The 14,554-nt window shown below is 43.1% G+C and overlaps 1 protein-coding gene across 1 annotated transcript in view; it reads right to left on the bottom strand.

The window, feature by feature from the left end:
• Positions 1-14,554, bottom strand: part of UNK (unk zinc finger) — a 39,600-nt gene that overhangs the window by 14,401 nt on the left and 10,645 nt on the right. The window contains 4 exon segments of the mRNA XM_021002663.2: positions 236-371; positions 1,014-1,144; positions 1,385-1,561; positions 2,426-2,635. Of these exon segments, the coding sequence (XP_020858322.2) occupies positions 236-371; positions 1,014-1,144; positions 1,385-1,561; positions 2,426-2,635 (654 nt within the window).

Raw genomic sequence — 14,554 nt, 5'->3', positions numbered from 1 at the left:
AGGGAGAGCTAGCATGTGGTCTGCCTGGCTCTGGACACTGAAATTTCCTCCCCAGTGAAGCCTCCCTGTCATTGGCAGCCTTTCTCAATCCTCACTCCCCCTGCACCAGGTGCCTGATGGTCTGCCCTTGGCTTGGCGTTCCCCAAGGCCCCCACCCTCACACAGAGGACACAGCTGAAGTCTTGGCAGCTTGGCTTAGCCAACCCTTGCAGGGTTTCTCCCTAGATGGTGAGACCTGTATTTATGTTTCCTGGGGCTCCGCCGTCTGTCTTTGCTGTTATGGTAGTACGGGCAGGCGTATCCCTGGCGACAGAGCCGAGGAGGCTTCTTGCACTGCTCAGTCTTGTAATTCCCTAAGACATAGGTTGTGTCTGCAAAGGAACAGAGGGCGGGGCTCAGTCAACCATGGGGACTAGGTCAAGAGTCTCACACTAGTAGCTACAGTGAAAAGGATGGGACAGCTTCCCCAGAGGTGACCTAGCAGATCTCTGGGAGACTGGCCTACTGAGCAGCATTCAAGGGCTCAGGCACTGCAGTTCCTACTCCCTGGGACTAATGTGAGAAGTGCAGGCCACTGGACAAATGTTTCACTGTCCTCTGAAATCATGTCACCCTGGTGGAGCAACTGCCTTTGAGAGGAGTTTAGTGCTTAAAGAAGGAGACAAGACACAAGGAAACATAAGAGAAACATGTAAAAAACTGTAACTTATGGAAGCTGGACAGAGCCAGATGTGTGTTTGTCTGAACGCCCATCCACACACTGGGCAATCTGGGAAGTCATCAGAATGATGACAGCCAGGGTCCCTCGAGGTTATTCCAAATATTTTTAACAATGGGAAGGGGTGTGCTCTGACAGAGAGGGTGAGGAGATGGGAAACATTCCGGAACGGGGAAATGGCCTGTGTGAAGACACAGACGTGGCCATGGACAGGTCATGCACTGGGGAAAAGTTCAAAACCAGGAGAGAGGGCCACAGAGAGACACAGCCATGCCTTGGCTCTTCTGGCTCTTACCTTGCCACCGTGGCTCCTCACTGAGGATTTTCTCTATCATGGCGTGGCTTGCAGCCACAGCCGACTGACCCTCGATACTCCCCTCAGATGCAGCTTGACCATTCTGTAAGGCCTCCATTGCCTGGAGCTCCCTTGGAAGAGAACAGAGAGGAGACAGAATGGGAGGTGTGTTGAGCATGAGATGTTGCAAAGACAGATGAGAACATGGTCACCACAGAGGGATACTAGATGATGACAAAGTCTACCCTCTTCCTCCTAACTCTCCCTTCACTTGCCCTCCACTGCAGGAAGGCACCCAGCTCATTCTGCAGAGCCCCCCTCCCTGCCCACCTCTGCTTGCCCAATTCAGCTCGGCCTTGTGCCTGCCCCACCTGATGTCATAGACAGGAGAGCGGAGGTCATGGGGCCCGTGAGCAAAGGCGCAATGCAGGCCGTTTTTGGTGCAATTTCCTTTAGAATCAGTCTCATGGATGCAGATTCCAGTTTTGTAGTAGCGTAGATGGTACCGTCGCTCGGTGTCCCCTGTGGTTCTGTGCAGGAACGGGCACCTGAAAACCAAAGAGAACATGTCACCTGCTTTTACCAGACTCTGTTCTATTCTACCAGACTCCTTTTCTTAAACTGACAAGGTGTGCCACTGACCTAGAGAGATTAAGTCTTTTTTGTCCTATGATTCCACAACAGAATTAGAATACTACTCAGTGTAAAAATCAGACTAATACTTAGTGTCTCCTCAGCCCAGGGCTCTTTCTTAAAAATCAACTTGTTACTTTTCCACCCCCTTGCTTGGTGGTAATGTTGCCTTGCTTCCCAAGTTTTGCAAAAGAATCAGAAATCAAAAGATAGAAAGGGAGCACAGCAAAGTTCCTGCCTAACTGTATACTGGTTCGTGGTTTCTATTCGGCTGTTTTGTTCTTTACATGACTGTCTGAATTAGTGTCAGTCTCAGAATGTAAGTTTCCTGAGGGCAGGGGCAATATGTCTCTTCTATGGCCTCCAGCCTCCTGCCATGCACCATCAAAAGTACAATAAATGCTCTGGGATAATGATGATAATGAAAACCAGGATAACCTTGGTGCCTCTCAGCCTGCTCAGCAAGTCCCACTGAGTTTACCTGGTCCAGCAGGCCAACCACCTTGGCCTAGATGGTGGGGGTAGAATTCTAAACATGGAGGGAGGGTTGTAAAGCCAAAGCAACAGGACATGTACCCAGGGCCCTGTGAGATAATCTGCACTGTTGGTACTCTTCCCAGTAGGAAGCAGCAGTAACAGCCACATGACCTTGGAAATGCTGATCCCTGGCCTGCTATCCCAAGGATCTACCTGGATGGCTTTGGGAACATCTGAATACAAGTCCTAGTTCAGATGTGGCTCCTCTGAGAGCCATTGCCAAAGTTGCACAGAGCACTTACTCATCTCCCTCTGGGCAGAGGCCTGTGGTCTCATCATACTTGGTGCAGTAGATGTCAGGGCTATAGTTGAAGGTGCCATCTCGGCGGCGGATGGACCTACGGCGACGCTGGTTAACAAAGTGCCAGTGGAAGCAGGTGTAGGGCCGGTGCTGGGTACATTTGTGTTGCACAAAGAGCGGGCACTGTTCTGTGCGAAACTCCTTTAGGTACCTAGACACAGGGCACACAAGAGGTGGGGGAAGGGGAGAGATTTTGGGGATGGGGACTCACAGACTTCAGCCTCTTATGCTCTCTCTTTCTGTCCCCAAATTAAGTTCCACTTTACATTAAGGAGTCCAATATCAAACTCCAAAAGTTTTCAACGTCTGGCTTCATCCCTGCTGGAACACAAGAAAGGGTCAGAGACCCGTGTCCAGACCTTTCTCCCAGACTTCTTGCCAGGCTTCCAAGTCCCTTAAACTGGAGGGACTCAGAATATATCCCCTCCTTGGGTCAAAGGGGAATAATAATTACAACAATCATAATATACCAATTAAAGATTCTGGAAAGTGCTTTACACATAATATCTCATTTGATACTCAAAACAACTCTTTGAGGTAGGTGCATTCTCCCCATTTTACGCATGATGAAATAGGCTGAGAAATAAGTTAAATGACTTGCCCAGGGTCACACCACTAGTAAGTATTTGAGGCAAGACTGGAACTCAGGTATTCCTGCCGGGGCTTCCTCCACTTACTGTCCCAACAGCCAATGGCTAACATTCCCAGCAGCAGATGCAGGCCTGCAAACTGACTTTGACCAGGCTTGTGATCCTGACTATCAATCTTCCCTGCTATGAAACAGGGAAGGGGTGATTTAAAGCAGCTAATATCCCACCAAAGAAATTAATTCTAGGGTCCAGAAGGATGTTAGGATCACAAAAGAGCTTCAGAGCCAGGAGCCCAGGCTGAGCCCAGGAGACTCAGATTCTAAGTCTGGCATCGAAGTAATTCCATGGAGGGAAGGAGGTAGACTCTTACCTGATTTCCCTGTACATGAATGGAGGATCAGGGTGAGCTGCTTGGCCTCATTAGTATTTCAAAGTATAATTTATAAGCATGCTATGACAATGCCTGAATATGGTCCTTTCCCAATCTCCCTGAGATGCTTAACCACTTCCAAACTCTGCCTGTTCCAAAGGCTTCTCCCAACCTCTGTCCCACTTTCAGTCCCAGCACCAGACCTAAGGACCCCATGATTGGGAGAAAGGATGTTTAGATCTGCTCTTGACTCTTCCTGACAAAGGAAAACAGAGTCAAGGGCTTTTGAAAGGGAAACTGTTTCTGGTCTCCAGAAAGACTATGAGGAGCTGTGATCACAGAGTATGTGCTCTTCCTTTGGACTGCTAACTGCTGTTAATTACAGGCTTGCCTGGCAGGACTCCCTGAAGAGATATAAAAGACAGGTAATTATCCAGGTAAGCCTGCAGGAGGACAGTTGCACATCTGACTTCCTCGCTTAACTTCCCTTTCAGACAGAGAAGGTGCTCTCCTTGCTGGCATACATCACATGTACATCTATACAGGTACTTGGATATTGCCAACACTCTCTACCAGCCCCCCCTTTTTTGCCTACTCCCACATTTCATTTGGACACCTGCCCCACTTCCTGCTGCCCCAGCTAAATTAGGAAGTATCATGGTTCGCTCCTTCTCAACATCTCACCCTAGTGATGCCCTCATTCTTTGATGTCATCCCCTCCCCCGGTCTCCCTCAAACACACTTACCCCCATGGAGAAGGTGAACATCTAGTCTGTTTATGTTTAGTGTTTTCATTTTGCTGACAATACATCCAGCAGATGTGTGTCCACATCAGGGCCTCTCTTAGATCGTAAGCTCCTAGAGGGAACAATCTCCTAGAGGCCTAGGGAATTCTCTTAGCACAGCGCCATACGCAGTGTAATAGCTGTGGAATGGTAAAGGCTTTTAATGACGATGACTGCCAAAAGCTCTCAGTTTCCCTTCTCCTTGCCAGGCCTTATAGGGAGAAAGGCTTGACCGAACATTGAGTCTTATTGCTATCGGAAAGCTTAGAGATCGTCCAGTCTAAACGCCTGACTTTATGGATAAGGCAACTGAGGCCTACTTGCCCAAGATACTACAGCTAGTTAAGGGAAGAGCTAGGACCACAATCCAGCTCTGATGACTCCTCCTTCAAGGTTCCTCCCGTTACACTCTTCACACCATCGACTCTCCTCTCAGAAGTTTTGTGGGGAAAGAGACCTTCAAGAAAAATGAAAGTCTGCTTCAGAAGCTAATGTGGAACAGAGCAACTAATGACTTCTCTGTTTTGATCATCATGGGGGGGGTCAAGAAGAAGCTGGAAATTAGTCCTGGATGGAGACTCTGGACCCAGCTGAGAATACGACCCATGCGGCAATACCATAACAGCTTTGAGGCTTGGGACTTTTCATAAAATCACAATAGAATGTCAGAATTGAAAGGAACACCAAAGGTCATCCAGTCCAATCAGAATCTGAAGCATGAATCCCCATCTACAACACTGCCAACAAATGGTCATCCAGCCTCTACTTGAATACCTCCTCAGACAGGGAACTCATCTCCTGGAAAAGGTCATTTTACCTTTGGCCTAATTATTAGGAAGTTCTTCTTTATATCTAGCCTAAATATGTTTCTCTTAGTTCTGCCCTCTGGGGCCAAACCGAATAAGTCTAATCTATCTTCTAAGGTGCCAACTTTCAAATATTTCAAGTTTCTTCCACCCAAGTCTTCTTTACACAAAAAATACTAAATTTATTCAACTTATACTCATTTAGGACACTTTCAAGGAACCTGATCAACCTGGTTACCTCCCTCTAGATCAACGCAGCTTAAAATGTGTTTCATGATTGCTTACTGGAAAGCATTTTTAAAATTCCTCACTCTGTAAGTACCAAGAGAAAGGTATGGGCCAAATTTTGTGAATGAGGAATTAAATGCCAAGGCTGGAGGCTATGAATACTAGTTTCAGAAATATCTATACCTGGCCTTAAATTACCTGATTTTTTAAAAGAAACTACACCATGAGTCTGAAATACTTTCTAGAATCAAACATTTTTCCTACATACTCTTGTATTTGTTATAGTTATAAGGAATATTAAAGTCTGAGTTTAATTTCATTTTCCAGTTGAGGAAATTGAGGCAGAGAGGACAAATGACTTGTCTGAGGTGTTTCTAGGCATGTTGATTCCAATGCTGTACACATCTTTAAACTATACTTCCTTAGGGTAAGGCTCTGTATGTAGGGATCAGGCCCTGATGCAAAATAATTGGAAATATGTATCTGAAATATGACAAAATTCAATTTAAGACACATTTATTAAGTGCCTACTATACATAATGTAGGAAGCAGTTCAGTGTAGATGACAGAGGATTGGTCACAGAATCAGAACACTTGAGCATGAATCATTTAACCCCATCAGCAACTCTTGAAGACCATTTGCTGATCTGCACCAGTGGAGAAAGTTTCCACACTGAGAGTTCTCCACCCAGGTGAATCATAGGTTCTGAGTTGGACATACTACGGCAGTCAGTAATTCTTATACTGGTAAAGCAGTGAAACCACTGGCAAAATTATTCCACTGCCCTGGCTCCTACACTCTGAAGCTATTCCCTTGGACCCCAATCCCTAGCCCTTCTATTTCTCTCATCATCTTAAGGCGCCTGAAACTCCTTCTTTGCCCTTCATCTCCCTCTCTTCTCTCATTCCATCAGCCCTGTTCTAGTTTTACTTACCTCCTCCAACATCCTTAAACCTTTTTCTTTTTTTAGTTTTCTGTTTTGTTTTGTTTTTAGGCCATTAGGGTTAAGTGACTTGCCCAGGGTCACACAGCTAGTAAGTGTCAAATGTTTGGTCTGAGGCCAAATTTGAAGTCAGGTCCTTCTGACTTCAGTGCCAGTGCTCTATCCACTGCACCACCTAGCTGCCCCATCCTTAAGCCTTTTTCAAGAAGGCACTGTATGTATATACCAGTCCCACCTTTCTCTGTCCCCAGCCCTGGGTCCCCAACTCACTCTGCCTCCTCAGCTCTCACTCTGGAGCTGCGAAGCTGTCCTGGAGGGTATGATGACATCATGCTGGGACCTCTACACATTCACACTGTTGATCCTCAATTGGACCCCAGCCTTTGCACAACAATTTGTATATTAGTTTTTGGTTGTGACTCCTTGTTACACAGAAGCTGCTCCCAAACTTTTGCTTCCACCTAGAAGATAACCTGATATCCTAATGCACTTAAAGGTCGGAGGCCATCCATCCTAAACTCCTGTCAGCTGCACTCATCCACATCTCAAAACTTCCATTTGCCTAGATCCTCTCATCTTTGCATCTAATCTTGAGATGGCCTACCTTCTTGTTGAGGCTAACCCCTCCACTTGTGCCCAGGATCCCATCCTCTCTCTCATCCTCTGGGATGTTATTACATCATTCATTCCCTGCCCTACCTCCCCCATCTTCAGTCTTTCCCTCTCTGACTCCTTTCCTTGTACTTACAAACACACTCAGGTTTACCTGTCCTTAAAAAAGTCTCTTCGGGGGGGGGGGGCAGCTAGGTGGTGCAGTGGATAGAGCACTGGCCCTGAAGTCAGGAGGACCTGAGTTCAAATCTGGCCTCAGACCAAACACTTGACACTTAATAGCTGTGTGACCCTGGGCAAGTCACTTAACCCTAATTGTGTAACCAAAAAAAAAAAAAGGCATCTTCCTGACCCTGCTACTCCCTCTAGATATCATTCTAAAGCTCTTCTCAACACTGATGAATTTCCATAATGGCTCTATTTCTTCTTTGCAATGTGGTTCCCTTACCAATCTACTGATCTACTCTTCCCAAAATCTTTGTTAATAAATCTGAAGGCCTTTTCTCAGTCTGTTCATCTTCCTGTAGCATTTGACACCACTGACTACACACTACCTTTTCACTCTCTGCTCCCTTCTTTTTAGGATGCTGCTGTCTCTTCTTTCTCCTCCTATTTGATTGACCTCTCATCCTTTCTTGGTTCATCTAAACTTCTGGTACCACACGTGAATATCCCCCAAGGCTCTTCACCTTTTTCTACATTCTCTCCTTTGAAAATCTTACCTGCTCCCAAGGCTTCAACTATCACTTATGTGCCAATGATTCCCAAATGTATATATTCTGACCAGACCTCCAGTCTTGGATTCTTAACTGCTTTCTTTTCTCTATTTTAGGTGTCTTTCAACCCATTCTCACTCAGCAAATTGGATGTATCACTTGAGTCTCAAATTCAATATGTTCAAAACTCAATTAAATCTTCCTTCTAAAACCTTTCCTATCTCCCAACTTCCTTACTGCTGTTAATAGCATCATCTTCCTCTCAGCTCAGTCATCCAGCCTCAAAATCACAGTCTTCTTTGATTCTTCTCTCTTCCTCGATGCTGGGCAATACCTCTTGCCTTCAACCTTACTCTCCTCTCATGCAGCCTCCCACTACCATAGCTCACTTCTCAATCCCTAATCACAATTTGGTTTATAACCCTACTATTCAACAAAAACTAATCTCTTGAAGATTACTAATAATCTCAATTGCCGAATACAATGGTTTTTTCTCAGGCCTCACCCTTCTTGACATTCTGCAGGGTTTGATAGTGTAGACCACTCCCTACTCCTAAACACATTTTTCCTTACTACCTATCTGGCCAGTCCTCCTCAGTCTCCTTGGCTAGAACACAGCCCATGTAACATCCCTTTGCCTATCTTGTTCTCCTTCCTTCTTTTCTCTCTCTCTTCCTCCTCCTTCTCTGTCTCTGTCTCCATCTCTGTCTTTCTCACATCAGCTCTCATGGGTTCAATTACCATCTTTAGGCAGATAACACCAAACTCTCTTCTGAACTGTAATCCCACTTCATCAGCCTCCTAGACATCTCTACCTGGATGCTCTGTAGGTATCTCAAAGTCAGTATGTCCAAAACAGTCCTCGTTATTTTCTCTGCTTTTTCTTAACTTCTCTGTTTTGAGGACAACACCAGCCTTGCAGGCTCTAAGAGTCATCCTCCACTCCTGACTTTCCCCCTTATCCCCCATATAATCAGTTGCTACTTATTCTAGTTCCACACAGCTCTAGTATCCATCCTATCTTTTCCACTCAGTCACTGCCTTAATTCAGGCCCTCTAGGATTATTGTAATAGTCTCCAAGTTGGTCTCCCTGATTTCAGTCTTGCCTTTCTCCAAAACACTGTCTATACTACAGAGCTGCCAAATTGATATTGTGACCATGTCATTCCCCTACTCAAGAAACTTCAACGAATCCTTCTTACCTAAAGGCTAAAGACAAAACTCCTCTTTCTGGCATTGGAAGCCCTTCACAACCTGACTCTAACTCATATTTCCAGACTGATCTCATGTTATTAACCTTTATGATCTCCACATTCCATCCAAATGTACCTACTTGCCATTATCTTTATACAACATTCCAGTTCTATGCCTTTGCAATGGTTGTCCCCCAATGCCTGGAATGCACTACTTCCTTATCTCTGCTTCTTTCTTTTCAAAGCACAGGTTAGATGTTACTACCTTTCCTGATCTTCCCAAGTATTCTCCCTAACACTACCCCTGAAATTGTTTTTTATTTACTCCATGTCTAATTTGAATTTACTTTGTATATATCGGTATGTATGCTGCTTTTCTACCAAAATTAAACTCCTTGAGGGCAGACAGTATTCCATTTTTGTCTTTTCATTCCCAGTGCTTGGTATGCAGTAGGTACTCAATAAATGCCATTCAACTGAATTGAATATTATACTATCTCTTCCTCCTCCCTTTTGGTGTCATACTCCTAGAAAATGGTCGTCTCTGCTGACAGCCTCCACTTCTTCATAATCCACTTAAAAAAAAAAGCAAACAACTTAGAAATCTGGATTTAAATCAGAAAAGATTGCTGAACTGTGTATACCCATTGACCCAATGATACCTCTACTAGGTCTATACCACAAACAAATCAAAAAAAGAGGAAAAGGACCTATATGTATATTTATTTATAGCAGCTCTTTGTGGAGGCAAAGAACTGGAAATTGGTAGGGTGCCCAGATACTGAGGAATGGCTAAATAAACTATGCTATAAGAAGATGTCACATTCATATTATTGTGCTGTAAGAAATGATGAAAGGGATAGCTTAAGAGAAACCTAGGAAAACTTATATGAACCGATACAGAGTAAAGTGAGCAGAACCAGGAGAACAATTTCTACAATAACAAGAAGACTGTAAAACCCGACAATTTTGAAAGATTTAAGGGCCATGATCAACACAATGATCAATATGATTCCAGAGGACCCAAGATAAAACATGCTACATAGAGAGGTGACAGACTCAAGAGTGCAGACTAAGAAATATATTTTTTGCACATGACTAATGCAGAAATTTATTTTGCCTGAATATGCATATTTGTTACATGAGTTTTGCTTCTCCCCCACCCCAGTGCAGGTAGAAGAAAAAGTAGGTGAGAAAAGAAGTAGATTTTTGATAGTTGAAAAAAAATTAAAATTTTTTAAGAAGGAAAAAATAGTTTGCTGAAATTGTTCTTCCTCCAATATCTTATTATAGCATGGAGGTGACCCTCAAAAGACCATGCCAACAGAAGATAAATGCTGACAGGGTCTCCCATGCAGGAAAGGCTTTCAATGTGGGTTTGGCAATGCCTCACATCCAAAGCTGCAGGGTAATAAAAAATTTTCTTGAGAGGTAGTGTCTGAAATAGAAATAGCACTAGATTCAGAGACAAAAGACCTGGGTTCAAATCACAGTTCTGTTACATATTACCTGTGTCTCTAGAGAACTTATTTCATCTATATAGGCCAGTTTCCTTATCTATAAAATGAGGGGGTTGTCCTGGATAACCTGTAGCATCTCTTTCATCTCTAATTTCTATGATTGTAAGAAATGTTTTATTTTAATTACCCATAAACATAGTATTCTGAAAACAACTTGGTGAATTTTTCAGATAACTTAAATACTATCATTGACTGCACCTTGTACTTTAATAGCTTAAATTTATAGAATACTTCAATACATTTTCATTTCTATTCTAACAACAAACCTCTGAGATAAGTAATACAATTATTTTACAGATGAGACTCAGACATTATGAAACTTGATTAAGTTCACACAGCTATTACAGGGTTTTAATCCAAATCCTGTGACTCTAAGGTGTTCTTTCTACTCTACCTCTGCAATTAATCTGGAAAAGCCCATGACACATTACACAGTAGTCCAACCTGGATCTGAACAGGAATCCCCTCTATAATATCCTGACTAGTGGACATATCCTAGTAAAATGTAAGCTCCTTGAGGGCAGGGACTCTTTCTTGGTTTATCTTTGTACGATATCTAGCACAATATCTAACAAATGCTGGGGGAACTGAAACAAATTGAATCTAACTGCTGCATTCAATGATTTTTTCACAATCTTCGGTCGCTCCCTACCCTTTCTGCAGCTCTCAGCATTGTTGGTAGCCAGTCCTCTGGGGTCCTCTCTCTTATCTTCACATTCTAGACCTGTTCTTTTTGGGTTCTCCTCCTATCTACCTGACCACTCTTTCTCAGCCACCCAATTCTACATAACCAGCTTTAATCTTTCTCCTGAACTCCAATTCTCCTAATCAATTAGCTGGCTACTGGACACCTTCTCCTAGTTGACCTGCTGGCATCTCATATTCAAAAATTCCAGAACAGAATTGATCCGTTTTCTAAGTCTTCTTTCCACCAAACTTCTCTTACTTCTCGCAAGGATGACAATATCTTTCTGGTCATCCCAGCGCACAACCTCCCTCTCTTCATTCTTCCAAGCTTGATCGGTTACCTACTCTATCTCCATGACATCTCCTGCATCTGTCCCCTTCTTTCCATTCGTAGGACTTACCACTGTACACTTCAGACCTCTCCCACTTATTGCCTGACTATTGCAACAGCCTTCAAATTAGACTACCTGCTTCCAAGCTCTCTCTAAGCCATCTTCCACTGAGCTGCCTAAATAACTATCACAGGCAGAGGTTTAACCATGTTGCTCCCTTGGTCAAAGACCTTTGGCTCACCACTGCCTCTAAGATAAAATACAACTCAGCTCCGGACTTTAGGCTCTCCACAACTTGGCTCTTACATACTTTTCTAATCTTACTTCATACTAGTACCTTTTGAGAATTCCAGCCAAACTGGACTAATGAGACCTAGATTTCAACACTCCTTATCCTTTCTCCAGACATTGGGATAGGATGTCTTCCAGAGCTGTAATATACTCCCTCTTCACTTCTGCCTCTCAGAATCTTGTCTTCCAGGTTCAACTCAGCTACCATCTCTACTGTGAATCCTTCCTTGATCCCTCCTCCCCCCAATTTATTCAGTTTTTCTCCTTCCTCAAATTATCTAGCATTATTCTTATTTACATAAACCTCCTATAACCCTAAGGGCAGGAACTGCTTTGTCTCTGTATCCAGTCTAACAGACTATCTTGCACATAACATGGTTAAGTGAACGTTTGTTGAACTGAATTGGGATACTTGGAGAGGATTCTAATGCCTCTCCCAGACCAAGAAACATAAGACTGCTCAATCTTTTGTATCTCTAGTCAGAGGAGAGAAAATTCTAAGCTTTCACTTAAAAATACAAATAAACCTTTCACTAAGGACTATAACTAGGAATGAAATTGGCTGGGCTTCTTTCTCTCCTCTCCCTAATAATCTTGGGCACGTATATGGGGAAACGGAGGCACAAAAAGAACATTCCCCGCCCGCCCCCCCCCAAAAATAAGCAAGCTAGGGGAAAAGCAAAGGCCCATTGGTTTGGATAATCAATTCCTCTATACACCAGAGTTGGCTGTTTATTTTAAGATGTTAACAAGAAATTCTCTGCTGGGAATGCTGAAATCCAGTTTAGAAACCAAAGCTTTACAGGAACGGCAGCAAAACCCAGGCTGGGTTTCAACAAGAGACTTTAACCATTCAATAATTTTTCCTGTTCAAAAGGCCCTAAATCCCTGGGCCTGAGAAGCCACAGATGATATCCACTTACCAATTCAATTAACTGCCCCCCAAAATCCTAGTCCCTAAAAAGACCCAGAAACCACCTCTTGAAGGCAGTCTTCCTTCTCCTTCTCCCCAATTCTCCACACATTATTATTTCTTGGGACTACTAGTGCTCTACATCAATACCAGTGCTCTACATCAAAGACCACTGAGTTTTAATAGTATTATGTTGACAAGCCCTCACTGATTTGGCAACGTTAGGGTAAGATATAGCTGACAGCCAATGTGGGTAATACTTCCACCCGAAAGAGATGGGAAAAGATGGATGAGGCAGAGGGAACAATCTAGATCCTAGCTGTGGCTAGTGAGACAGTTATAGTGGGAAGAGAAATGGTACTTTTCTGCTGGCAGCTAATTTTCAAGCCAAAACAAAGCAGTTCTCCACACCTTTTTAGCACAAAATTATTCACTTGTTCTCCATTTTCTCCACATTGGTAAACTTTATTTTAGCAGGTTACAATAAGCTCCATTCTGGCCTCCCCTAAAATCTAGCTTCAACTTTAAAGTCAGATTTATGCTTCCAAGTCAATAGCAATCATCCTACATAGGTCTCAATTACCTGTGAAGTGCTAGGTTTTTCCTTTCTAATATCATCAGTGAGGTGACTTGAACTATCCTCAAGTGCAAGTTAAATCAAGGGAATTTCCTAGTTTAATATACAGTGTTAATTAACCATGTTGATTGGGTCGTACTTGTACTGTCAATTAGCCTCTAAACTGCCGAATCAGTTTTAGAGATGAAAGGGATCCTTACATCTCTTTCTTACTAAGTCTTCCAGAATCCTGTGTGGTTGGATTGGGGGGTAGGGAGCAGGGCTAAAGGGATATTTGCTGAAAGCAGAGAAAAAGAAAGTTTGAACAATTATAATTAGAAATCGTTTCAGATATGGCTGAAAGTCCCCTGCTACCCCCATCCTTCACTACCAGATCTTGTGTGCCCAAGTCTAGTCACATAATTCTTCTGCCGAAAAATCTCCAACAGCTCCCTACTGCTCCTGAGTAAAGACCGATTTCTGGCATTCAAAGTTCTCCCCAATCTGGCACCTGTAACTTTCCAGGCTTCTCTCACATTTTTCTCTTGTATGTGCTCTAGAGCATTGGTCTCCAAATTTCTTGGATCACATATCCTATCAGTAAAAAGAAAAGATTTCTTTGAGCATGAACCACCAATTATGTATATTTATAAATTATATACATATACCACTGTTTTATATTTTGTACATTATAAAACATACAGAGGATGAGATAAAGATGAAATAAACAATATTTCTAAAAAAATTTCCATTTTATTGTCACAAAACTTTTTGCTCTCACTAAAAATATGACATTTTTTAGTGATAGCGATATGACTGAATATGCTTCATTATTTTGCAAGATCTTGGTTTAAGCTTTTGTGATACTGCAACTGGAAGGTCTGGTTCTAAGTTCAATTTTTTTTTTCTGATACTTGGTTTTATTAATGGTTGTTATAGCTGAAAAAAAAACTACCTCAGAGAGATATGAAGATCCAAATGGGCAAGTTGCATCATTGGCTACACTTACTAAATCACGGTACTCATTTTTCAGTCCCATCCACCAATCATACAAAGGTTTTTGTTGAAATTTGGCTAACAGGGGGCAGCTAGGTGGCGCAGTGGATAAAGCACCGGCCCTGAAGTCAGAAGGACCTGAGTTCAAATTTGGCCTCAGACCAAACACTTGACACTTACTTGCTGTGTGACCCTGGGCAAGTCACTTAACCCCAACTACCTAAAAAAATTTTTTTAAACAGAAAAATAAATTTGGCTAATAAATTTCCATCTTCCACATGTTAGGAGGGGCTGGGGAAAGGACAGTCTCTGGAAGTCAGATCCCAGGTCCAGAATGTAGCTGTAGAGGGGAGAAAGGAGCACTGGCAAGGCAGATGCCAAGATGCACAAGTAGGTCCAGGTTTCATGGCGGTGGATGGCTCTCTTCATTTGTTTCCATGTGATCCAGTGGGGTGGAGGTGGAGATGGGGAGACAGGGAATTAGTGGGGCTACAGACCTGAGAGCATTTTTTGCTTAGCTACTTGAGTCC

This window comes from Phascolarctos cinereus, unplaced genomic scaffold (genome assembly GCF_003287225.1).
Source record: "Phascolarctos cinereus isolate Bilbo 61053 unplaced genomic scaffold, phaCin_HiC Scaffold_5;HRSCAF=322, whole genome shotgun sequence".
Classification (NCBI taxonomy): domain Eukaryota; kingdom Metazoa; phylum Chordata; class Mammalia; order Diprotodontia; family Phascolarctidae; genus Phascolarctos; species Phascolarctos cinereus.
This window is presented reverse-complemented; position numbering and strand designations above follow the sequence as displayed.